The sequence below is a fragment of the Vipera ursinii genome (genome assembly GCF_947247035.1).
Source record: "Vipera ursinii genome assembly, chromosome: 4".
Lineage (NCBI taxonomy): Eukaryota > Metazoa > Chordata > Lepidosauria > Squamata > Viperidae > Vipera > Vipera ursinii.
In genome coordinates, this window is record NC_139514.1 from 69,182,214 (window position 1) to 69,208,595 (window position 26,382).

At 41.7% G+C, this 26,382-nt stretch overlaps 1 protein-coding gene across 1 annotated transcript in view; it reads left to right on the plus strand.

Moving 5' to 3' along the window:
- Positions 1-26,382, plus strand: part of GPM6B (glycoprotein M6B) — a 207,941-nt gene that overhangs the window by 178,777 nt on the left and 2,782 nt on the right. The window contains exons 3-5 of the mRNA XM_083362716.1: positions 6,404-6,560; positions 21,391-21,559; positions 25,466-25,539. Coding sequence (XP_083218842.1) covers positions 6,404-6,560; positions 21,391-21,559; positions 25,466-25,539 — 400 coding nt within the window. The remainder of the gene's footprint in view (positions 1-6,403; positions 6,561-21,390; positions 21,560-25,465; positions 25,540-26,382) is intronic.

The following is a 26,382-nucleotide window of genomic DNA, read 5'->3' on the forward strand; positions in this document are numbered from 1 at the left end:
AAGGACTATACCATAAATGAGGCTCAGGAAGAACACCCTGAAATACTCAAGGCTGTTGAAGAAAAGCTGCCAGGAATCCAGTTTGTCCCAAATGAATACTGTGATTTAGCCGAGGCGTTTAGTGAGAAAGAATGCACCGTCCTCCCCCTTCATCAGCCTACAGTGCCATCGAAATCTTACCTGGGGCCAAGCTCCTGAAGCCAAAAATGTACTCAATGACACCAGAGAGATGAAGGAGTTAAGAGAGTACATTGATAAGAACCTGGCTCAGGGTTTCATCCAACCAGCAAAATCTTGTGTAGCAGCCCCTGTATTGTTCAAAGATAAGATGGGTTGCTGAGATTATGCATGGATTTTAAAGGATTAAATGCTTTCAGCATAGAGAACATGTACTCCCTTTCCTTAATGAAGGACATGTTAGCCCACCTGGGAAAGGGGAAACTTTTCACAAAGTTGGATTTAAGAGTCTGGATTAAGGAGGGGGACGAATGGAAAAGCTTCCTCCTGGGAAGTTTCCAATTTAAAGTGATGTCTTTTGGACTACTCCTGCTGTATTTATGTAGTTAATCAACCAGGTGCTCCATGATCATCTGTATAAGGGGGTGTAGTTTATCTTGATGACATTCTCATTTACACTGAGACTATGAAAGAGCACATTAAATTGGTCCATGGAGTGCTGAAGAAGCTACTGTACACAAAGCTATCTAAATGTGAGTTTCACCAGACACCCCTTGACTATCTAGGGCACAGAATTTCAAATGAGGGAATAGAAATGGATCCTGCAAAAGTGAAAGCTGTATTGGAATATCAATCCTCTCGCATCTGTAAACAACTTCAAAGCTTTCTGGGGTTTGCTTTTACTGCCAATTTATGCCCTCTTTCTCAAAGATAGCCATGCCAATAACCAACTTATTGAAAACGAGAAAAGGAGGGGAGAAACTCCGACCTTGTCAGCCATTGCCTTGGTCACTAGAGTGTCAAGCTGCATTGGAGAAACTAAAAAAATTATTTGCACCCGAATCTGTTCTCAAACGCCAATCCTGAAAAGCAATTCATCATTCAAGCAGATGCAAGTGACATGGCTGTGGGTGCTGTTCTCTTACAAAAAAAATCACTGTGGGGAATTACAACCCTGCACTTACATTTCCTGGAAGCTAACTAATACAGGGAGGAGGTCGGCTGTTTGGGAGAAGGAGACTTTTGCGGTATGATGGGCACTACTAACATGGCACCACTTTTGGGATTGGGGGGGAGATATCTTTGGAAGCGTAGACTGATCACAAAAATTTGGAAGCTCTGAAACTCTCCCGCAAATTATCCCTGAAATAAGTCCAGTGGGCTCAATACTTCAACCATTTAAGTTAGGTTAAGCTACTTCCAGGGGGTAAGAATTTTTTAGCTGACACTTTGTCTAGAATGCCTCAGTTCAAATGACATTGAGAGAAAATCATTAATTCTATCATTCCTCTACCGCAATCTGCCTCAAAAATAACCATTAGAACTCAATTGCGAAAGCAATCTACCGGTCCTGATGACTGCCTACTGAAAACACTCAAAGAGTAATTAGAGACTGACACCTGATTCAAGGACAATAAAACTCTATTAACCCTTTAGGGAGGGCTATCCTGGAAGGGTTCTAAGCTGTACCTTCTGAGTGCCCTCAGGATCAAAGCCCTTCATTGCAGTCATGTTGCAAAGCAAGCTGGTCACTTTGGGTTCCTGAAAATGTTACATTTGGTGTGAAGGCAATTTTGGTGGCCAGGCATGAAGAAAGACATTGAGAGTTATGTGAAAATTGTGCCACCTGTGCTGCTATGAAGAAACCTCCTGGAAAGCCTCCATGGCTCTTGCAGCAAGTAGCTGACCCTTCCCAGCTTGGGAAGAAATAGCTATGGATTTTATAGTGGACCTGCCTGAGAACAAGGGAAATACTGTAATATGGACTGTGATTGATCTATTTTCCAAACAAGCTCATTTCATCACTTGTTCAGGGCTTCCCTTTGTGCAGAAACTGACCAAGATGTTTTTGAAGCACATCTATCAACTCCACGCAGCTCCTAATAGATTATTTCAGACAGGGGGGTGTTCAATTTACTACAAAGTTCTGGAGAGAGTTAAGCTTATTGGGTCTACTCAGGGGCTTTCATCAGCTTTTCATCTGAGTACTAATGGAGCAGCTTAATGTATAAACTCAATAGTGGAGCAGTACCTCAGTTGCTATGTTAATTACCAGCAGACTAATTGGGCTGATCTCCTGCCTTTTGCTGAAGTAGCCTATAATAATACCGTGCATAGAAGCACTAGTCTTACACCATTTAAGATAGCTACTTGGAGGGATTTTGTGCCTATGCCTGAGTACGCCCAGGACCCACCTGCCTCCCAAACTCTGGATCAGTGAGTGACCTCCTTCCAAAGTGTTTGGGCAATTGTCAAAAAAGCCTTAACCCAAGCCACTAAGGTTTACAAGGAGCAGGCTGATAAAAAACGTTCCTCTCAAAGACCATTTTATGTTAGGGAAAAGGTTTATCTTTCAACTAAGTATTTGAGATTGAGGTTACCCAGTAAAAAATTGGGGCTAAAGTTTCTGGGTCCTTTTCCTATCATCTGAATCATAAATCCTGTTACCGTGTAGTTAAAGCTTCCACAGCTTTTTGGGAAAGTCCACCCTGTGTTCCATTGTAGTTTGTTGAAACCTGTGTCTGAATAGACCTATTCCTAAGAAGCTGCTGGGTCCAATAGTGGTAGAGGGGGAGACACATTATGAAATAAAATGAATTCTTGATTCCAGGTTATACAAGGAGAAGTTACAATACCTTGTTCAGCAGAAAGGCTATCCACTGTCAGAATCTAAGTGGGTGAAATGTACAAATGTGAAAGCAGACAGGTTGATAAAAAAATTTACAACAAATATCCTCACAAGCCTCAGGGAAATACTTAACATTCTTTTTGTTTCCCCAATCTTTTCACCCATTGTACCATGTTTAAGATAAGGCAATATCCAAGTACTACCAGTCGCCCAGCAAGGTGTCAAAAACTTGACCAAAAAAAAGGAAAAAAATGATAAAGTACAGGTAGTCCTCAACTTACAACAATTCACTTAGTGACTGTTCAAAGTTATGATGGCACTGAAAAAAGTGACTTATGACCATTTTCCACACTTAAGACTGTTACAACATACCCAGGGTCATGTGATTTACATTAGGATGCTTGGCAACTGATTCATACTTATGACGTTCAGTGTCCCAGGGTCATGTGATCACCTTTTGCAACTTTTTGACAAGCAAAGTCAATGGCTGGGGGGGCATGGCCAGCTCATCGCTGAGGTTGCGGGGTGCCTGTGGGGGGCAAATCCGTGGGTCTCTGGTGGAGGGGGTGGGACTGGGGTGGGTGCCTTCCTTCCCTCCCTCTTTCCCATTGTCCCTTCCTTTCTTCTTTCCTTCCTTCCCTCCCTCTTTGTCCCTTCCACCTTTCCATTATCCCTCCCTCTCATTGTCCCTCCTTCCCTCCCTTCCCTCTTTGTCACCTCCTTCCTTTTCTCCCTCCCTTCCTCCCTCCCTTCCCTCCCTCCCATTGTTCTGCACTATGATGCCCAGACCCTAGCCTGGTTTTGGAAGGCAATGGAGGATTCTCACCACACAGAGCAGCCGGGGGGTGAAGTGAACTGGCAACATCACGGCCCTGCCTGTGCACACGCAGAGGCAGAGGAGAGTACATGCTTGAAGGTGGCCGCGCGCGCACCTCTCCTTTGCTTGATCTACTGAGGCTGGGCGTGGCTGGCAGCTTTGCGCCTGCAGCAGGAAATCTTTGCAAGCAGGAAATCTTGCACGGGAATTGCAGCTGGGTATTTCACACACACACACACACACACACACACACACACACACACACACACACACACACTTTCCCTGGCTTGCTCCACATCTGGGGTTTCCTTCCTTGTGAGGAGACCCACAATATTTCCTGCTTGCAAAAGGAGGGGAAACCCCCTTCCCCACCCCTTGCCTTCTCCTTTTTTTCTGCAAGGGAGGGGAAAGGAGTAAGAGCAGAAGCAGCGGACAAGATTGCAGCCCAGCCCAGAGAAAGGGAAGGCAGAGCCAGTTGGAGAATGTGTCTTTCTCCCCCCACCCCCAGAGGGAGAAGCCCCTCTTGCCTGCCTGCCACCGCGGCAGCACCACGCAAAGCTGCCAGCCATGCGACACGCCCGGCTGCTTGCTGCTTGCTATGTGAAGCCCCAGGATCAGCGGACTACCCAAGCAGCACCTGTCGAGCCCCATGGGCCCGACACTCAAAGGAATGGGGGGGAATCCAACACTGGACTGCTGCCTCCCTGTCCATTCTCCTCCAGCTCTCCTGGATGCTTTTTTTCATGTGCGAACTCAAGGAAACTTTCCTAGACTAGATTCCACCAGTAGTTTCAAAGAAGGAACCGAGTCCAAAAAAACTTTGACAAAGTTTCCCCACATTTTTTTCCAGCCACATGCCAAAATTTGCCATGGTTTGGGCTTAAATCATGAACCCGAAGCAGACAGAAGGCTTCCCAATCGCCATTCACTGTAACGGGCGCCCCAACCACTACAAACCATTAAATCTATCCATTAACAGCAGAATCAAACGGAGTTTTTTTTTCACCTCCCGTCTCTGCAAGTTCTCTGTTTGGTTTTAGTAATTAGGCAGTGGATTGTTCACAGGAAGAAAAGGAAAACTTACTAGCTCCTGGTATTAATTTTGCCTTGAACTCTGGCATTTTCTCTGCATCCAAAAGATGGTACGGGGGGAGGGGGGTGCAGCGGAGCTAGGGGGCTTCCTGGAACATTATGTCCCAATTCCTTACTCCTCTCTTTTCACACACCTCCTACTTCTTCTACCCCCAACCACCCTCCAGTTTTTAGGAAGCAAACAAAAGGCTGCTAAGGCTGTCCAGAAAAGCCAAAATGTATGATCCAGCACAGAACCAAGGTGGAAGGGAGGGAAGAGAAACTCGTGTGTGTGTGTGTGTACAAACACACATACACACATGCCCTCACCCACAAAGCGCAACATCAACCCAAGACCTGCCAGAGCCCCTGTCCTCAACCCCCTAGCCAAACCCTTCCACCAACTTTCTGACAAATTACAGCCCTGCATCTCGCCAGGCTCGCCGTATGCAAACAGGCAGGAGACATGGCGCTATTTCAACTTCTCAGACATGTCGCACAAATCCTTTGGACCCTGGCTCCCAGCAATCTCGCTAGCTCGCTTTCTGCAAGCAAGTGAGCTGTGCAGGAGTGTGTGATTGGGTTTCTCAGCACAGCTCAGCTGTAGTTGCACAGGCTGATCCCGCACTCTTGCCCAGTTAACTTGCTTGCAGAAAGCAAGCAGAGAACAAGAAAGTGAGCTGTGCAGGAGTGTGTCATTGGGTTTCTGTAAAACAGTGGGGGGGGAGGGAGTCAGGCAGGTGCGTTTTTCCCTCCATGCCCACATTCTGATGGCATCGCCTGGCGCGCATCAAGAAAACAAAGGGCCTCGATTCCCACTTGCTGCCGTGGGATGAGTCCTCCAGGAGGGTGCGCACCATCTGGCCATTTTGCTTTCCCTTCCATAAAGCCGGGCACATCGGGAAGAAGAAAGGGGGGAGGAAAAGAAGATGGACACCTACCTGCTGAAGGACTGGATGTCTCTGTCCCCTTCAGGCTCAGGCTTGCTTCTGGGGGAAGGTTGCTGACACAGTCCCAGGGGAGGGCGGGGCCTCACTCTGCGCCTGCGCTCTTCGCGCGCCCTGATAGGTTCCTGCAGGCTGCCAGCAAGCAGCATGTTCTCCAGCAGCAAGTGAGCTGGTAAGGAATGGGGGGGAAGGCAGGGGGAGGTGGGTGGAAGGTGACACCACGTACCACCAGCTAGGTGCTCGCGTACCACCAGCAGTGCACGTACGACCGGTTGAAAAGCCCTGCCCTAAAGGAGACACTTTCCTTTTGAGGGGGGTGACAGTCAACTCTACAATGGGCATGGCTGCAGCCATTTTTTCTTCCCATTCTAGGTTGCCACATAGATCGGAGGGAGGAGTGTTGCCCAAGTGCTTTGTTAGTCATAATAATCTTCTGTCCTGTGAGAACCAAGGTCATCTGCTGTTCCCACAACTAGGGACCGGGCATTGCATAAAAAGCCTACCAAATGAGCTTATTGGGGAACGTAGTTGCTTGCATAGTTTTGTGGGTGGGACATTTAACTGTGTAATTGGGTAATTGTTACTTGTGTATTCAGACTTGATTTTGCTTTTGACCGTACAGATACTTTGTAACTAATAAACATGTTCTTTGAGGGATTTTCAAGCCTTGGAGTTCTGATTTATTTGTCTCTTATCTGTCGGAACCATCACATTCATATGATGATAAAAGACATAATCTTAAATGCCTTATTTCCTTTTCAGAATAAAACTTATGCAATATGTGATCTATGGAATTGCATCATTTTTTTTCTTGTATGGAATCATTCTGCTAGCAGAGGGTTTTTATACCACAAGTGCTGTGAAGGAGCTGCATGGTGAATTCAAAACAACAATCTGTGGTCGTTGCATCAGTGGAATGGTGAGTATGTTTTAGCATAAATCAACTATTCCTCTAGTAAAAGCTTTCAAGTGTCAGATTAAATTTTATCAATAATGCACAACTGTTCCATTGCCAGATAGTATTTTGTACTTGGAAGGGCTGTTCACAAATCCGTCTTCAGAGATACTGACCTTATCAGGGCATCCTTCATTCTGAAAAGCAACAGAAAATCATTTTCAGATATGTATTTTACCACATATCATTTGATACAATCTGAGGCTTCCTTGTTCATATTTTCTTGTAAATTCCTTCCTGTGCTTCCAAGTATATGAAATACAGTTTGGAACGCTTTTCTTACTGCCTACAAATGCAAAATGCTCAAATTTGCCATTAAAATGAAAAATGTATTGTTTCATTAGAAAAGAATTAACCTAGGTTTTGAAGAAAGTGTTATTCTTTACATTTTTGCAGGCTAGTTTTGTGTTTACTTCAGGATCTTTATTGATCCAGTTTATTTTTCCACCAGATTTTAAAGCTGAAGCTATTTAATCTCTGATCATCTAAGATATAGGAAGGTCACTAACATTTTGCTTCCTGCTTGTGAGCTGGCTCTCTACTGATGTGCTTGAAAGACAGATCATTATTTTCTGTGGTCATTGTTTAATGTGCTTAAGAATTAGGTTGAATTTATCTATTTGTGGTGTAATATTTTGTATTTTGTATCTTTCTTCTGTTTTGTTCTTTTCATGAAAACAGTGAAATTAATTATGTATTCTTTTAGAGGTCAGACTTGAATTGAATTGAATACTTTATTTGGCTAAGTGTGATTAGACACACAAGAAATTTGTCTCCATTACAGAAGCACTCAGTGTATATGCAAAGCAACAAAATAATAATAATACCAATAAAGGAGAAGAAATAAAGTAGATAATGATAAATAATAACACCATGGTGTAAGGACCTGCCCCAACTGTCCCTCTCAGGAAATCATGACTCTTGACGCTGTGTGGTTACTCAAAAGAACTTTTACTGAGAAGTAGTGACTGCAGTAGAGTCAAGCCTAATCTGGCATTCCCATGCAAAACAACAAGCTATTCTCCCCATATTGAAACTCAACCCACCCACCCCCATGTCCACCTGCAGCCAATACAGTGCTGCAAGGTTGTTTTGAGAACATTGAAGCACAGGACTGATAACAGTTCATCTTCAGGGCACAGTGACCTTGGTGTCAGGCTGGAACTGGCTGGGAGGGAGTCCTTTCTGTCCGAAGATGATCCCCCTCCCTAATTCCCAAACAGCTACAGCAAAAGTGAAAGTATGCAAAGAATGCTTCCCCAAAGAGGCCTCCTCCCCAATCCACCAGGATGGCAGGGCACCTGAAAAAGGGGACCTGACACACAGCCAAACTACATGGACATTAGATAGCACTGTGAGAATTAGGTGTTCAGTTGAGTGATAGCACGAGGGAAAAACACTGTCCCTTATCTAGTTGCTTTGGCATACAATGCCCTATAGCACCATGAAAAGGGAAGGAGTTGAAACAGTTAATGTCCAGGATGTGAGGAGTCTTTAGATATCTTTGCAGCCCTCCTTTTGACTTGTGCAATATACAAGTCTTCTATGGAAGACAAGATGGTTGCAACTGTTCTTTCTGCAGTCTTCCTATCCATTGGACTCTGCACCCTGTCCTGTTTGGTTGCTGCACCAAACCAAACAGACCTAAGAGTTTTCCCTTGGCAGTAAGACCAGGTTCAAAAAAGGGCATTTAAAGATTTGTTTATCAGATTTTTACCTATTGAGGGTGTCAGATAATTTCTCATCCTAATTAACATGTCAGAACCCTCTCTGTCTATGGGCATGGGGTTTCTTGTTCTTTTCGGGTTCTGCCATTCTCCTGGGGGGGTGGGGGGAAGGGGGAAGCTTGTGGTTGCTGATGTGTATTTCCTTTGCTTTGTTTCTTGCTCTATCCTCTTTGATGTTTCTCTATCGGGGTGAGAATGGAATGTGCCTCTGGCCATCTTGTTCTGTTCCAGCCTACTACTGGCCCTGCAGAAAAGGCAGGGACAACCCCTTTACAAAAGGCAAAAGGCTAGAAGTAAGCCCACCAAATTTATTTACACAAAACAGATCCAAAACAGAGCAAACTGAGCAAAACAAAATACGAACCACTAAAACAGGAGCTATTCAAACGGTTGCCTTCAGCAAACCAGCCCTCCCACGCATTCCCCTTTTATACAGTTCGGGGCATGGCTTCTCTCTGCCTCCTTCCGAGGTGCCCCATTGCCTTCCTCTGTTTACTCCTGATTGACTGCCTCCTGCATTGGGCGTCCTTGAACAGGGCCAGCTGTGGGTCATCTTCATCCATGCTGTCAGGCTCACACAGCTGCGTTTGCGTAGTAACCAGATGGGAGGGGCCTGGCTGAGAGCTCTGCGAAGCCTCAGAACTGTCCTCTGCAGGCTCTCCAACCCCCCTCCTCCTCCTCCTCTGAATCGTCTGACCCAACTGCCGAACCCACAGGCTGACCCTGAATCACAACACATCTGTCTTATCTCCAGGCATGGAAGAAGCGGCACAGAGCTTTGGAAATGGTGCCTTATCACTCTGTTCCTATAGTGTTTTCACACCTGTGGATTGGCCTATTTGAACCATCCAGATGGACAGTTGGGCTAGGGTTGCCACTGACTCTTTTGACTTACTGATTTGTGCAGGAAACCCTCAATCCTGCCTTCTATTCCTGCTGTCAACATCTCCCAATAAAAGTTCCTTTTGAAATGATGTCCATTTCAAGAGTTCTGCTTTCTTGGGAGGACTGATTGAGGCAGGTCCTTACATTAGGCAGGATCTGCAAAGTGGTCAACCTGAGGAAGAACACCTTCCATGCGGACCATGCAAAAGATGTCAAACCAGGGGGGTGAGAGAGGAGAAGGCAACCTTTATGGGGAAGCTCTCCCAAAGGCTGACCTGAGTGGGAGCAGCTTGGATTCCTCCAGCTCGCCTGATGAAGCCATGACCAGAAAAAGTTGGGAGAAGCCGAGATGGTCAATTGGCCTTGGAAAGAAGGAAGAATGGGAGGTGAAAGCCAGGTAGGTGACCCTTAGTGTGGCAGCCACCAACCAGGATGGAAGCCGGAAATGGAGAAGTCATTCAACCTCACTGAGGAGGATGAGATTCCAGCCCGATCCAACCACTTTCTCAAACAAGCCATCAACCTGATGGTGGAAGCTTTCAAGCCCCATCCTTCCGAGGTAAAATGAGGACCCAGATTGTTGGAGGCAATTAAGCTGACTTTGTAATAATGCCGCTTGGGGTGTGTGTGAAAGCCCTAATAAGCAGGCATATACATAGAATGAAGGCTACTGCTAAGTTTGTAAGCCGCCCTGAGTCTTTGGAGAAGGGCGGGATATAAATGGAATTAAAAATAAAAATAAAAATAAAAAGACCCCTGCTGGGGCTCAATGGGGCTGAGGATGGTGGAGGAGGAATGTTGGGAAAGCAAGTTGGTGAACCCTGGTTCCTCTATCAGTGCACCAGAGGCTATGGAGGTCATGGCTGCAGCAGCCACCCCAGCACAAGCCACCCCAGCTGGGGGGGACAGGCACCAAGTCAGATGGAGAACCCACTGGCCTGGTTGAAAGGTCCCACTCTTAGGAGTGAAATATGATGGGACACCTCAGCAGCTGGGATTCTTCCTAGCTACATGGAGGAATATGGTTGAGACATCCCCAGTGACAACGGATGGGTGAGAGTGATGACAATGGCCCTGAAGGGAGCAGCAGCTCACTGGATGGTGACCCTACATAATGCCGATGCTCCCGAGCTTCGGAACTTCAACCAATTTGTGGCTGCCCTGAGGAGGAGGTTCGAGAACCCCTTAGCTGACCAAAAGGCCAGAGAATACATTACAACAGTGAGGCAAGGTCGTTGACCAATGGCTGAGTATATGGAGGAGTTCAGAGACCTGGCATGCTGTCTCAACTGGCCAGAGGAAGTCCCAGTGGGTCATTTCAAAGACAGGCTGAATTATGACCTGTATGACACTTGCATCACCAGGAGAGATCCAGACTGCCTCCACAACTGGTGTATCCTGGCTGAGAAAGCCGAGATCAACCAAGCCTGAAGTCTGGGGTGCCTGGGGCGAACCTGGAGACGCTCCCCCCCAAGGGAAAATGAGAGGCAACAAAAAAACCCACCGCAGCACCACGCTCAACGGCTTCCTTCAAGTGCAGTAAGGAGAGGCACTGGGCTGCAGAATGCCATTCAAAGACTCCTGTATGCATACCTGACCAATCTGGTGGAGGGAACCTTGGGAAGACTCCGCAATGACCAGGGAGACTGGCATGAAGGTCTGTTCTCACGAGATCCCAGGGGAAGGAACTCCGGGTCTGACTGGAAAACCACCTGACTCTCCTGCCAGCAACTCAGAAGACAAACCCCTGGCAAGTGGACCCATTGGACCCCTCACCAGAACCATAGAAATTTTAAGTCCAAGGATGCTGAGAAAGGTGGCCCTGAAGGCCCTATTGGATTCGGGTTGCATCTGTTGCCACATAAGCCCAACCTTGGTGGGGAATCTAGGAATTCTGGTGAGGAGGTTGAAGAAGCCAATTTTGTTTGGCCAATTAGATGGGTCCATCTCAGGAGGGATCCCAGCCACCCTTGCCATGCAGCCTATCCAGCTCACATTGGGGGATCACAAAGAAACTTTGACTTTTATAGTAACCCCTGGCATGGAGTGGCCCAATATTGGGGATGACATGGTTGAGGAAGTGGAACCCAAGGGTGAACTGGAAGACTGGAGAGTTGAGGTTCCCAAAAGAGAAGCCCACTGTATGGGGAGAGACTGCAGGATGAAGAGAAAAGGAGCCCCAGAGGTGATAGCAGCTGCGAAAGACCGGGGGTTGGAAACTGTGCTTGAGGAATACTGGGATTTAGCTGAGGTGTTCAGTGAAGAGCAGTCTAACAAACTCCCCCCCCCTTTCCCTACTGACTGTGCCATTGAGATCCTACCAGAGGCCAAACTATGTAAACCAAAAATGTACTCAATGACAGCCCCCCAGGAGCTGGAAGAATTACAGAAATTTATAGAGAAAAATTGGGCACGAGGTTTTATACAGCCAGCAAGAACAAAAATGGCGGCTCCGGTTTTGTTCCAAGAAAAAAAAAGGTGGATCGTTTCGCCTCTGCATAGACTACAGGTCCTTAAACGCAAAATTGGACCTACAAGAGGCATATTACCAGGTTAGGATTAAGAAAGGAAATGAGTAGAAGACGGCATTTAACTGCCCCATGGGGTGCTTCCAATTTAGAGTCCTCCTATTTGGAATGCAGGGAATGCCAGCAGTGTTCATGCAACTAATCAATGAGGTCCTCCAGGAGCACCTCTACAAGGGGGTTCTCGTGTATTTGGATGATACCTTAATTTTCACCAAAACAAAGGAGGAAAACATAAAATAAACTGTGGGCCACTGACTCTATGCCAAGCTATCAAAGTGTGAGTTCCATAAGGAAAAGATTGACTATTTGGGATATTACATATCTCATAATGGGATAGAAATGGACCCAGAGAAAGTCAAAGCAGTGCTGGAATGGTCACTACCACACACAAGAGGCAATTGCAGAGTTTCCTGGGATTCACTAATTTCTACCCTCAGTTCATCCTCTCCTTTGCACAGATTTTAAATATTTGTGGACAAGTATACTTTCTCCCCAACTTTAAATAGTTTAGGATCTACCCACTTCTTTTCTCCTTGCACTTTCTAAGCTTCCCTAGCCTCATCTAATGCCTTTCTCACTACCAGCCACATATTCTGGAGTTGTGTAATCCACTTCTTCAGGGAGGGGATGGTGGTTTCATTGACTGGCAATTTGGGCATTGGTTGAAACTTTGTCCTGTTGCAACCTGGAATGCAGTGTAACCCATGCTGGAGTGAACAGCATTGTTTTAAGCCACTTCCACAAACGGAAGCTGATCGGTCCAATTATGAAAGCATCTTAAATATTGTTCCAAGACTGAATTCAAACATTCTGTCTCACCATTTGTTTGCAGATGATGACTAGATGACAGGCTCTGGGTGGTCCCCAGAACATCCAAAAATGTTCTCAAAAACCCTGAAGTGAATTGCACCCCTCCGTCTGAGATTATGCATTGCGGAGCCCCATGCAGTCAGTAGATATGTTGTACATACAGCTTTGCTAGAGTCTTGGCCATGGGAATCTTGGTGCATAGAATGAAGTGCACCTGTTTGGAGAATAGGTCTGTCACCACTCAAATGACTGTGATCCCTGTGCTCTCTGGTAACTATGATAAAATCCATGGAAATCTCTCGCTAAGGTGCTGATGGGCTTGCTACCACCTGTAATAGGCCCAGTGTTTTATCCTGCTTTTGCTCTATTCTCTTTGATGTTTCTCTATCAGGGTGTGAATGGAATGGAATGACTTGGAGAGGAACTAAGAAAAAATTAAGATGGTCCTTAAATAAATCTATATTGAAAGAAAAAGAATTTTTACAACTAGTGACAAAGGAAACGTATTTTTTTCTTCAAAATAAACAAGAAAGAAGAAACATCGCTTCAAAATGTGTAGATACAGCTAAAGCATATTTCAGAGGGTTGGCTATAACTTATATCGCTAAAAAGAATAACAAAAAGAAACAACTACAGTTAAAGTTGAAGGAAGAATTCAGAAAGAATCAGAATTACAAATAGATCCACGAAATACTTAAGAAACAAATGGAGAAAGTAAAACATAAATTAAATTTAGCCGAGATGGAAATAATGGCTCAAAACAGATTAAAAGGGCTAAACAGAACTTCTTTGAAAATGCCAACAAGCCAGGGAGATGGTTAGCATATAGACTGAAAAAAAGAAAAAGAGAAAAAATTGATAAACAAGGTACAAGATCCAAAAGGTGAATTATAGTTTCAAAATGATACAATTAAAAAATTATTAAAGATTATTATGAGATACTTTATAAGGCAGAGGAAATTCCAAAAGAAAAAATACAGCAGTACTTTAAAAAAGCAGACTTACCAAAAATTCCAGAGAATATTTGAAACATATTAAATGGAAAAATGTCAATGATGGAGATTATAGAGGCTACAAAAAGGCAAAAAAAGATTCCTGGCCCAGATGGATTACCTGCAGAGTTTTATAAATCACTACAAGATGTATTAAGTCCGATCCTGAAAGAACTGTATAACGAAATTCTCCTGGGGCTAAAATACCAAATACATGGACTGAAGCCAATATTACTTTAATACCTAAAGACTGATTTAACGCAAATAAAAAATTATAGACCAATATCACTATTAAATGTAGATTACAAAATCTTTGCCTCTAAAGACTAAAGAAATTTTTGATCGAATTTATACACACAGACCAAAATGGTTTCCTACGTAAAAGACAAATAAAAAATAATTTAAGAATTATTCTTGATGTGTTAGAGCAGGACTTTTCAACCTTCTCACCCATTGTACCACTCCTTCCTCCTTCCCTTCCTCCCTTCCATTGTCCCTCCCTCCCTCCCTCAGGTTGCAGGGTGCCTGTTTGTGCAGGGTGCTTTCTTTAAACAGCTCCTCCTGCCCCCCCCACCCGTTAACCCTCCCACCACCATGCAGGGTAAGGTGACCGCCCCCCCACCCAGATGCCCTCACCTCCCCCAAGCGTTTTTTTACTAACCTTTCAGCTGCATTCCGTTTCTCCATTCCCTTCGCAGCTTTCTCCACGTGTTTGTGGGACTATCGGTAAAAAAGAAAAAAAAGTTCCATGAGACTTTCTAACTTCTCGCGAGATCTCATGAGAAGTTAGAAAGTCTCAGGGAACTTTTTTTTTTTGTCCCACAAACACTGAAGGCTGAGAAGCGAATGGAGAAATGGAATGCAGCTGAAAGCAGGTTAGTAAAAAACACTTTTTTTAACTTTTTTTTTTTACAGTGCTGTTCAACCGGTCCTACATGTACCACCAGCCATGTGCTCGCCTACCACTAGTGGTACGCGTACCACCAGTTGAAAAGCCCTGTGTTAGAGTACTATGAAATTCATTCAGGGAAACAGATGGCTTTAATATTCCTTGATGCACAGAAAGCATTTGACAATTTATGTTTCAGCAATTTGCAGAAATGGACTTTGGAAAAAAGTTTATAAATGTAATCAAAATAATTTATTGTAAACAAATAGCCAAAATAATTGTAATTGGAGATCTCACAGAAAACGTCAATATTAAAAAGGGCACAAGACAGGGATGCCCACTATCTCCATTACTATTTATACTAACATTGATAGAAACATTAGACAAATATAGAAATTAAAGGACTGGAGATAAAAGATGAAAAATATAAACTACAAGCATTTGCAGATGACTTGGTTTTTATATTGGAAGATACATTGGAAATGAACACCAAACCTTTGGAGAAAATAGAAAAATTTGGAGAAATGGCAGGGTTGACAATAAACAGAGAAAAGACTAAAGTGCTAACAAAGAATCTAACATAAAAACAAAAAAATCAACTAAAAAAATCTTCAAATAGTTAAGTTAAATATTTGGGAATTTATCTAACTGCAAGATGTGTAACAATAAAAGAAGATAACTATGTAAGACTGCTAAAACAAATAAAATTGTATTTGGAAAAGTGGAAAAACTTCCAACTTTCAATGTTGGGGAGAATAGCAACATTGAAAATGAATATCTTACCAAAAATACTCTTTATTTCAAATGATTCTTGTAAGGCTGGGAAAAGGTTTTTTTTTTGGTGAACTGAATGCAATAATACTGAAATTTATCTGGCAAGGAAAAAAAAGCTAGAATTAAAGTGAAAATGATGCTACAAGAAGTGAAAGAAAGTGGAGGATTTGGACTGCCAGACTGGACGCTATACTACCAAGCAACTATTCTAACATGGCTTAAAGAATGGATAATGCTTAGAGATAAAATACTATTGTATCTAGAGGGGTATGACCTACAACTTGGATAGCATGCCTTTCCGTGGTATGGGAAGAATAAAAATACATAGATACTTTCAAAACCATTTTATAAAGAATGCACTTCTTTCAGAATGGGAAAAAAATAAAAGAAAAAAATTATATTAAGATGCCTGAATGGCTTTCAACAATGGAAGCTTTTGCTTACCCAAATTCAATTTACTGCGATAAAGTTGTGACTTATAAAAATATTTTGAACAATGAAGGAAAATTGAAAGACAAACAAGATTTACAAGAACAAGGTATTAATCTAGCATGGTGGCCATATCTGCAAATTCAAACGAGATATGAAAAAGATGTTAAAGGATTTTATAAAGAACAGACAGAATTTGATCGGATACTGCTAAAAACAGATGAAAAGTTGATTAAGAAACTGTATAGATTTCTGTTAAACTTAAAGATGGAGGAAGTACAAGTAAAAGAAACAATGATAACATGGGCAAAGAACTTTGGATATGACATAGAATTAGAAGATTGGCAAAAGTTATGGGAAAGAAATATTAAATTGACTAAAGTAGTGGCATATAAAGAAAACTTATATACAGTAAATTTTTTACAGATGGCATATGACACCAGTGAGATTAGCAAAAATGTTTAAAAATACAGTACTGTTGGAAATGCAAACAAAGACCATGTTCATCATATCTGGTGAACATTTATTTATTTATTTATTTAGTTACATTTATATACCGCCCTATTCCCTGAGGACTCAGGGCGGTTTACAGGGAATTAAAAAATCCACCATACAAAAGTTAAAAAACCAAATTAAAAAATATTAAATTGACCCTGTATACTTAAAACTCCAGTTAAAAATTTCTCCTCAGCCTGGGCCTGAGAGCTCAAAGAGCCAGGTCTTCAGGCCCCGGCGGAATGATCGGAGGTCGGGGGCAGTCCTCAGCTCCACCGGCAGCTGGTTCCAGAGGGCAGGCGCTCCCACTGAGAAGCCCTAAAGCAAAAAGATTTTGGCTTAAAATACATTTATGGTTGGAGAAAATGACTAAAAAACAAATAGATTTTGAACCAGAATTATTTTTGTTAGGAATAATAGGAGCTAATTATGAGAACGATTGCAGATATTTAATACTACACGTACTAATGGCAGCAAGAATTGTATTTGCCTAACATTGGAAAAATGAAAACTTACCAGCTGAAGAAGTACTAATTAAGAAAATTCTAGAGTCTGCAGAAGTAGATAGATTGACTTTAAAGATTAAAGAGAAAGAAGACTCAATGTACTTTAGAACATGGGATAATTTCTATCAATGGCTAGAAAAATGAGTTAGAAAGGAATGTGATATGTAATTTTGAATATATATCAGCAAGAAGGCCATTGAGTGATTAATTAACATATTGTTTATGATAATTAACTGTATCTATTATTGTTTGTTAAACATATGAACCCAGACATTATGCTGTTTGCTAAATATTGAGAATATTATTTGAAAAACCCCCAACCTCAACCCTAATCCTAACCCTATGTTCTGTTCCAGCCTATGACCATCCCTGTTTGCGTGTCAAGGACAACCCCTTTTCTTTTTAAATCAATAGGCTTGAAAAAACCCAACTCTTTTATTTATATACAGTTCAAAATAATTAAGTCCTCAAAACAAAATGCAGCAGAATATTTTCCTTAGAAAATAAATGGTTCAAACAGCAAAACAAGAGTTAAACAAGAAGTTCAGCAAGAACGTAAACAGACCAGGATTTCCTTTGGAGTTCTATGAACGGTTGCCTTCAGCAACCAGCACTGCACACACCTTCCCCTTTTATTAGCAGCCCCAAGGCGTGGCTTCTCAATGCCTTCTCCTCCTTTTGCTGAGTTGCCTCATAGATTTTCTCTGCTCTGCTCTGCTAAACTGCCTTCTACTTAGAGCGTCTCTAAATAGATTCATCTGTGAAGCCTCAGAGTCCGAATCCTCCTCCTCACACAGCTGATCCTCATATAGAACACAATTGGAGGGGCCTGGCTCTTCCTCTGAGAGTCCTGTAATGCATCAGAGACTCCCTCCGACACTGAAGGCTCTCCAAACCCCTCCTCCTCTTCCTCCTCAGATGACTCGGACTCAGCTGCTGGAAGCACAGGCTGACACAGAATCACAACACCCTAACCCAAATCCCAAGCCTAACCCCAACCCCACCTTATTCCTAACCCTATAAAGACTAATAAAATCTATACAAAAAAAAGAATGGAATGTGCCTCTGGCCATATGCCTTATCTCCGAGTGCGGAAGAAGACCTAACAGCCTTGGAAGCAGTGCCTTATCACTCCATTCCTGCAGCGTTTTCACACCTGCAGATTGGCCAGTTGGGGTGGAGTTACCATTGACTCTTTTGACTTACTGATTCGCTTGGGAAACCCTCAGATCCTGCCTTCTATTCCTGCTGTCAACATCTCCCAATTAAAGTTCCTTTTGAAATGATGTCCTTTCAAGAGTTCTGGTTTCTTGGGAGGACTGATTGAGGGAGATCCTTACACATTGGTGAAAGTGAGGGAGAATTACGGTAAACTGTAGAATCCTGCAGGTAACCCCTAAATTTGGGTACTATTTCATAGCTACTAAATTGACTTGAAAGGCTTGAATGCATAGTTGAAGACTTAAAGCATGCCTTTTTATAGGAATACCATCTGTGAGTGTTTATGTTATCCTAAACAGTGAGTACCCCTTAAGCCAGCTGTAAAATATAGCTTGATAAAATGTCTGATTCATAGGAATAGTTTCAGGGCATTTCTCTGTCTATTAATATTCTTTTCATGAGTATTTTAAAACTGTCTAATTTCTCATTGATAGAGTTTATATTTAGCTATACAGGTAATCCTTGAGTTAAGAGTGTTCACTGAAAACCTGGTTCTTTGATCTATCTGGCCTGGACTGAGGGGTTTTAAGTTTTTAAACTTTGTTTTAATTTGTTGGGCTATTAATTAATTTAATTCATTTTAATTCTATTTCTATTTCAACTTTTATATTGTCTTTCAAATTTTGCCCTGTAAACCACCCTGAATCCTTCGGGAATAGGGCAGTATATAAAGCTAATTAAATAATAAATAAATAAATAAATGCTTGTTCAAAGTTACGCGATAAGTGCTCCCTAGTGTTTATGAGAAAATTCCAAAATTACGAATGTTGCAGCACCACAGCAGTTGTTTGCCCTTACAAATGACTGTAGAGGCTCTGCAACATTCACTCTATCCCTCCCTGCTCCCCACAACTGCTTCCCCCTCCCTTCCTGCCACCCGAGACTCATCTTGAGAAGATCTGTCTCCTCTCTGCTGTGATTTCTGCCTTTGAGGGAGAGGAGATCAAAGGAAGCTCCTGGATGCCATAATATTGTGCAAATTTAGGTACCCATACTCTTGCAGAGAATGGATACCTGAACTCTTACGAGATCACAGACCCCAGAAACTTTTATTTTTGGCACAAACTCAGTGCCTGTCTCCTGCTCCCCCCCATCTCCTTTCCACCGCCACCAGAATACTTTTTATCCAAATGGAGACCTTGGGGAGATGGGGAACTCCGTCTGTGTGCAAATGCAATACTTGAAAATGCAGCAATTCTCTGCGTTTTCAACCACCCATTTGCTCACAGAGCTTCACATCTCCTCAAAGTCTCCATTCAGATAAAGTATTTGAGTGCCTATGGGAGCCTTGGAAATGCAGCAATTTGGGCTGGGTGGGAAGGGGAGATCGTGGTCGCTCAGGTGGCTGCCGCTGCTGCCAGCAGCCTGGACACAGGTGCAAGGGGACTTGCCCCATGATGCCTCTCTGCTCAGTTGAAGGCTTCGTTCCTGCCCTCAAACTATGGCCAGCACACACAAGCAAGCAGTGCACCCAGGCCATGGACAGCATTGGTTCCTGCGCCTAGCCAACTCTGATTCCACGCTTTGCTCCATAGGCAAGCAAATGAAGCCAACACTCCCCCTCCCCCCAGAATGGAACCTTCTGGGGACTATGATCTCTTTTGAACTTGCATGATATTACAGCACCCAGGAGCTTCCATTGTCATCACAGAAAGCATTTCTAAATTGACTTTCCTCTCCCTCAAAGCAGACAGGATTTTTGCAAGGTAAGTGATTCCGGTACGGCAGGAAGGGAGAGGGAATCATGAGGTATCTTAGTGGGTCAGGGAGGCCTTGGGGGCCAGTTCCCTCACTAGGCCCTCCATGGCCTTCCCCACCCTGAGATAACTCATGTGCACTTAACAAGCCGTATGCCTCTTAACGAGCAGGGGTACGAGATCATTCAAGGTATGAATTTTTGAGTTACAAATGGAATGGGCAGGCTCCATTAGATTCGTAACATGAGGACTACCTGTATAAAGACTCCATCTTTCTATTTAGAACTCAAAAAGTTTCTAATGCAGTCTTAGAATATTCATCACAGCAATAATTACAGTACTGGAACAGTAAAGTTGTACAAAGCAAAAGTCCTTGGCTTGTTAGGTGGTGCACAATTCTGTGTTTATTCCTCTAGTTTAGAAGCTGCTCAATGTAAATTTCCAAAAAACATACTCCACGTCCCATGCTCAACTTTAAATTCTCTTGCTGGCTAGAGCTTGGCCATCATAGGTATTCCTGACATAAGTCTTTAGAGTGAGTCTCTGAATCACTCCTCTGTTGGACAGGTTTTCATCATCTCTGAGGAAGCAAATTGATTTCAGTCTAGTGTATTGTAGCATCTCACTCCAAGTAATACTGTCTCAGCCCAAAGCCTTAATCAAACTCAGAGAATTTATCATTGAAAATGACAGGGCTCTATGATAACACAATTGCAGATTCTCTGTTGATCATTTCTAGCTCTATAACATCCTGAATATTTCACACAGAAGGCCCTTCACTTTGTATCATATTGATGTACTAAAAATTATGAAGACTATAAAGAATTATGTTTCTGCCCAATAATGATATGTGATTCTTCTCAGATGCAGTAGTGTCAGCAATCTATGTATTGCTACACTACCAATTGTATCACACATGGTGGCCAAAATTTATCAGCCCAATTATTATCTTTTTTATTAATAAATTAGTCTTTCCTCTGTAAGACCAAATTTGGAAAAGGATTGTCAATTTTCTTGTACTAGGTATGGAATGCAGAAGCTAGATGATATCCCCTTATTATTGTTTCAGGTTAGGGTTCTATATTTTAAATTCCATATTTATGTTTTATTGATAAAGGATCCTAAATAAATCAGGATGCATACAAAATCTCAGTATTAATGAGGTTAATTAAATTATTATTAAATTATGTTTTCCAAACATAATTATTGCAATAAAAAATAAACACTGATATAATAGCAGCACTTTTCAGCACTCTCTGGGTGGTTTACAATGTCAGCATATTGCCCCCAACAATCTGGCTCCTCATTTTATCAACCTCGGAAGGATGGAAGGTTGAGTCAGAATCAAACTCCAGACTACGGGCAGAGTTCGCTTGCAATACTGCATTTAACCACTATGCCACCAGGGCTCAGATGAGTAACATCTGTACTTAGATATATCTAAATATATTGTGTGAACGTATTTCCTTTCCTAATATCCTTAAACTTTAATTCATTTTTTACTTCCATAATAAAAGCTGCTGTAATAACTGTATTCTTATATGTAAACGGTAAGCATAACAAACACTTTTTGCTCATAATGAAAACTTGCTTGTGTAGCTAATCCCGCACAATATTTATTGAAAGCTGAAATTATTATTTCATTAAGCACAATTTAGAAAGCCAGACTATTTTGATGGGAATATATTTTTAAACAAAGTATTGTGGTTTTGTTGGATATGGAAAGCATTTATAGAAAGGTAAGTCCAGGTCATGTGGAATATCAACAATGTGTCAGTTTCCTCTCACTCAAATTCACTATAAATAAAGTGTTCTGTGTAAAATCTCTGTTTTCTTCACAGTTTGTTTTCCTCACTTATGTTCTTGGGGTGGCCTGGCTGGGTGTTTTTGGCTTCTCTGCTGTACCAGTCTTTATGTTCTACAACATGTGGTCAACCTGTGAGGTCATCAGATCACTCTCCACAAATATGACTTCAGCAGACCAGATCTGTGTGGATATCCGGCAGTATGGTACTTACTTTAATCTGATTCCGTTTACTTGCCCTGCCTTCAAGACAAATTGTCTTATCCATATGAGATGAACTGAGAAGCAACTATGTGTGCATTTTCTGAACACATTATTGCTTTTGCAATTAAGGTAGATTACACTGACCTCCTGTGCATGTATATAGATATCTTTTACCCTGTTTTCTCATTTTGAAATGAATATACTTATTAACTGGTCAGTAAATGCAGCAATAAAAGGTTAACAATGAGGCTGATATTTTATACACACAGTGGAAAGCTTAATATAGTGTTTTGTTATTGTCACTAATTACTAATTTATTATTATTACAGCCAAAGGCCACACATAAATCAAACATCCAAATAAAACAAAACTAAACAGAACCATCCCAAGAGGGCATAGCAATACATCACAATGATGCAATCAATGGATGACCAAGGTCTGCCTAATTTTACAGGCAGTATATAAAAAACAAGCTATCTTCAGAAAACTGAATTATACTGACCTGATAATAAAAATACAATGAGTATAGTGTAAAACTGGATAAAACATGTAATAAAATCAATTATAAAAGATTATTAAAAAGATCTAAAATGATTATTTATGTTTCTGGTGAATCCCCAATGCTGCTGCACAGAATCTGGCCACCTGTGCCGTGATCTCTGCCTGCTCATCCTTAAGCAGCCACTGGAGATAAATACTTTCCAAACGACCAGGATAGCTATCAATTATGGGGAGGATATGGTTTTTCCTAATGTCTCTGTAGAAGAAACATTGAAGGAGTATGTATCCAATGGTCTCCACCTCTCTTTCAGACAGTGGTGTCTTTTTGTACTTGCCATACAAAATGACCGATGGAAATGCATGGCACCGTGCAAGCGAGAATGCTTTCCAGTGGTTTACTGACTCCAACTGACTAAGATACCTGGCAGGTGTAACCACATATCTAATAGAGTCTGGAGCCAGAAACTGTGGAGCTATACCTAAGACCACTTGCCTCTTGATGTCCTCTACCCTTGATGCAAAATTTGTTTTGCTTGGTCCTAGTCCAATTTGAGAATTGAGGCTGACAATAAGCCTAGTTTGGCAAGGTTGGACTCAACTGCCTTGATCCATGAAGAGGAAAATTTATCTTGTAGAATTAATGGAGCAAGGCCTTGCATAAAGGAATTAAGCCTTAGACTGATGTTTAAGAAAGCTATACAGATCTTTGCTTCAACTTTTATCAATCCTGTCTCCAGGCACAGAAGTGCATTAGGAACACAGCGCAGCATCTGGAGAATTGTTCTGATAAATTTGGATTGAACTCTTTCCACCGGTGTAAAACACAAAGCTGAAGGTCCGAGCAAGGTCCCGTAAAGAAGCTGTGCTAGCGACTTGGCCAGAAAGAGCTTAATTGCAGCTGGAACATAGTGTCCTCCCTTTGTGTGGAAAAATTTAAGAATGGCATTCGCTGATCGTTGGCCAGAGGCAGCCGCATATTCTCCATGGGTTTTTTGTGAGCCGGTGGCATGGATGACCACCCCTAGGTACTTAAAGGTGGTTACCTGCTCTATTTTGTGGCTATTTTGCAAAAGCCATAACTTTTGTTTTCTCATAATTTATGTCCAGTTTATTATAGTTACAATACTAGACAAGGGCTTGAATGGCTCTTTTAAGGCCAACTGAAATCCTGGAGAGAATCACAGCATCATCTGCATAGAGCAGCAGAGCAATGCTTCGGTCACCTATTTTTTGGGGGTGGTAATTTGGATTATTTAACCATTTTACCATATCATTTGTGTAAAAATTGAAGAGCAAGGGGGCCAAAATGCACCCGTTTAACCCCCTTTGGGGTTTCAACTGACCTCGAGTGAGACCCTTGCATATTAAACCTTACCTTGAGGGATGTTTTGGTATGTAAGGCACGTAACAAATGGAGGAGTCTGTGATCAATTGAGGCAGCTTCCAGCTTCTCCCATAGTTTAGTCCTTTTAACCGTGTCAAAAGCTGCCTTAAGATCTATAAAGGCAGCATATGATGATATAGGTCTAATATACAGATGTATATTTTTCAATCAAATGATGAAGAACTAAGCACTGATCTATGGTGCCTCTCCCCTCTCTAAACCTGGCTTGTTCATCAGCAATCAAGTTCTCAAGGTCCAGCCACTCCTTTAATTTATCTTGAAGGTGTTTGGCATAGAGTTTGTTAATTATATTTAGCAGACTTATTGGTCTGTAGTTGGCAGGGTTGTCTCTCTTTCCCTTTTTATAAATTGGGACCACAATTGCCAAGCCCCAATCCTCTGGGACAAGGCCAGTGGAGCCAATATAGGTGAATAGCGCTGCCAGGACGGGTATCCACCACTCCATATTATTTTTTAGTAATTTGGCCGAAATGAAGTCAGCTCCTGGAGCCTGTTGTTATTGTCAAATCCAGTAATGTAGTAAATGATATATGAAAAGTGGCAAAACAATTATAAATGTATGCAGAAAGGTATTCAATGGAATGAAGAGCCAGAGAATTAAAGTTCTAGTTTTAACACATCTAGGCCAGTGGTGGGATTCAGCTGATTCGCACCACTTCAGCAGAACCAGTAGCTAATTTTTTGTTGCCCAGGCCCAGAGTGGACTTCCGGAAGCGGCATCCACACAGAAATCCGGTTGTTCACATATTTGAATCCCACCACTGATCTAGGCCATATATCTACAGTATCTTAATTAGTTTCAATTTGCTTGCTCCCATGATATTTTAGATACTGTATTAAATGAGAGATAATTTTTTATTGCAGTGTTGGATGAGGATCCAAATCTCTGGAATGGGGCTGAGGATATTATCATTTTTAGAGAAAGCATGAGAAAAAAAACCTGTTGCACTTACAAATGCACTATGTGTTCTAAAAAAATAACATGTGAATGTAATATTATAAGTAGCATAATGGTAAAAATTCCATGCATAAAAATGGATATAATAATAAAATATGGCCTGCACAAAAAGATAACCCATTTTTGATAACCTATAAAAATAATTCAGACTAAACAGTTAACACAAGGCAAGATGTTTTCCATACAAAAAAATTTCAAATCCTACAATAGATTAAGCTAAGAATCTTGACTTCCCATATTTTATGGAATGAGCCAATGTGACTAGTAGTGAAGGATACTGGGAATGCTAGACAACTGTTTCCCCACCTCTGGATAAAGTCCTATTTAAACAAGCAAAGACACTTGCCATGATCATTTAGGACTTCAGTTCAGGATTGTACCCATTGCATATTTTATGGCTATTACAGACCTGTAAGAGATTTCTGAATACATACTTTATTGCTTATATTCACAGGCACAATAATAGAATCTTCTAAAAAGAGAGACATAAAGGCACAAATATTTGGGATGATAAAAATTTACCCTTGTACAACACTGAGAGTTTTGATATTACATGATGAATGTTCGTTAAATACAGAAACAAAGAGAAGAAAATGGATACTTACAAAGTTGGGTAGTGGAAAATAGAAACAGAGATTCTGGTATGATAAAGCAGCTCATGTAGATGGAAAAAAAAGCTAGGTCTGAGTGGGATTGTTCTGACAGTAATTGCAACATCCACACTCTAAACTAAGGTAAATCCTGAAAAGCAGTTTTTACCTAATGAATATAGGCAACAAGCACAACAAATGACATTGTCCTCAATGACTAAAACAACCATTTGTTTGCTATATGGGAATCCTAAATCTGAGAACACATTTTGGCAAGGAGAACACAAGCTTAGTGAATGCATACTTAGTAATGCCAATTCCAGACTGCATTGGGACACATGTGGGTGAATGATAAAGTAACACAACTTGTCCATCGGTTGGGGGGGAATTGAATTTTAAGAAGGGAAGTTGTGTTAACTAACATTAAAATGTTTTATTTGGTATTTAACTTCAGGAATCATCCCTTGGAATGCTTTTCCCGGTAAGGCATGTGGATCGACCTTAGCTAATATGTGCAGCACTCCTGAGGTAAAGGAGACAAAATGCTTCATTATTCTCATCCATATTTTAATAAAATTACCTAGCAATCAGCTATCTAAAAATTAATTAATTAAGAAGGAGCAACACATTGCTCATGAGTTAATGCTAATAATGCTAATGTTAGGCTAAATTAATCTAGGGAGAACAAGTGTTCTCTTTATACCAGATGAAGGCTCATAATGTTGTGAGCATTAGGAATACAGCCTATATATAGTCCTACTCCAACTGCAGCTTTAAGTATGTTTTATTTTAAAAACAAACACATGCATATTGAAGACCAGGGGTGTCAAACTGCCAGCCCACAGGCCGATTGCATCATACAGAGGCTGCGCCCACCCAGCTCCCACCCAGTTCTGGCAATGTAAAAAAAGTCACAATACATTGTGATGTGTCACATGGCGAGTTTGACACCTGTGTTGTAGACAAATTAGCTAGGTTTTCCTTATTATAGTGTTAAACAGGAAAACAGGAGGAGGGTGTTTGGATATTTTCACCACTTGGAGTTAGTTGTAAAAATAATATAGGCAGGACACAAACAAACAAACATCCCTGTAATAGCATCAAATATGACCACAACAGCCAACTAAGATTGTCAGAAACATGCAAAAGATTAATCCCATCCAGAACAATTTGGCTATCATTCATCAGTGGTTTACAATGGCCAGGCACTGATTATACGAAGATTGAGACAGAAGTGTAAATTCTTGATCCAATTTCTTTCTATATTATCAGAAACCTCACTTGGCTACAGTAATGTTATAATAGAATGTATTCTAGAAATTTGTAACAAATATTACCTTAGTGAAAATGGTCTTCTGGTGCTTAAATGCT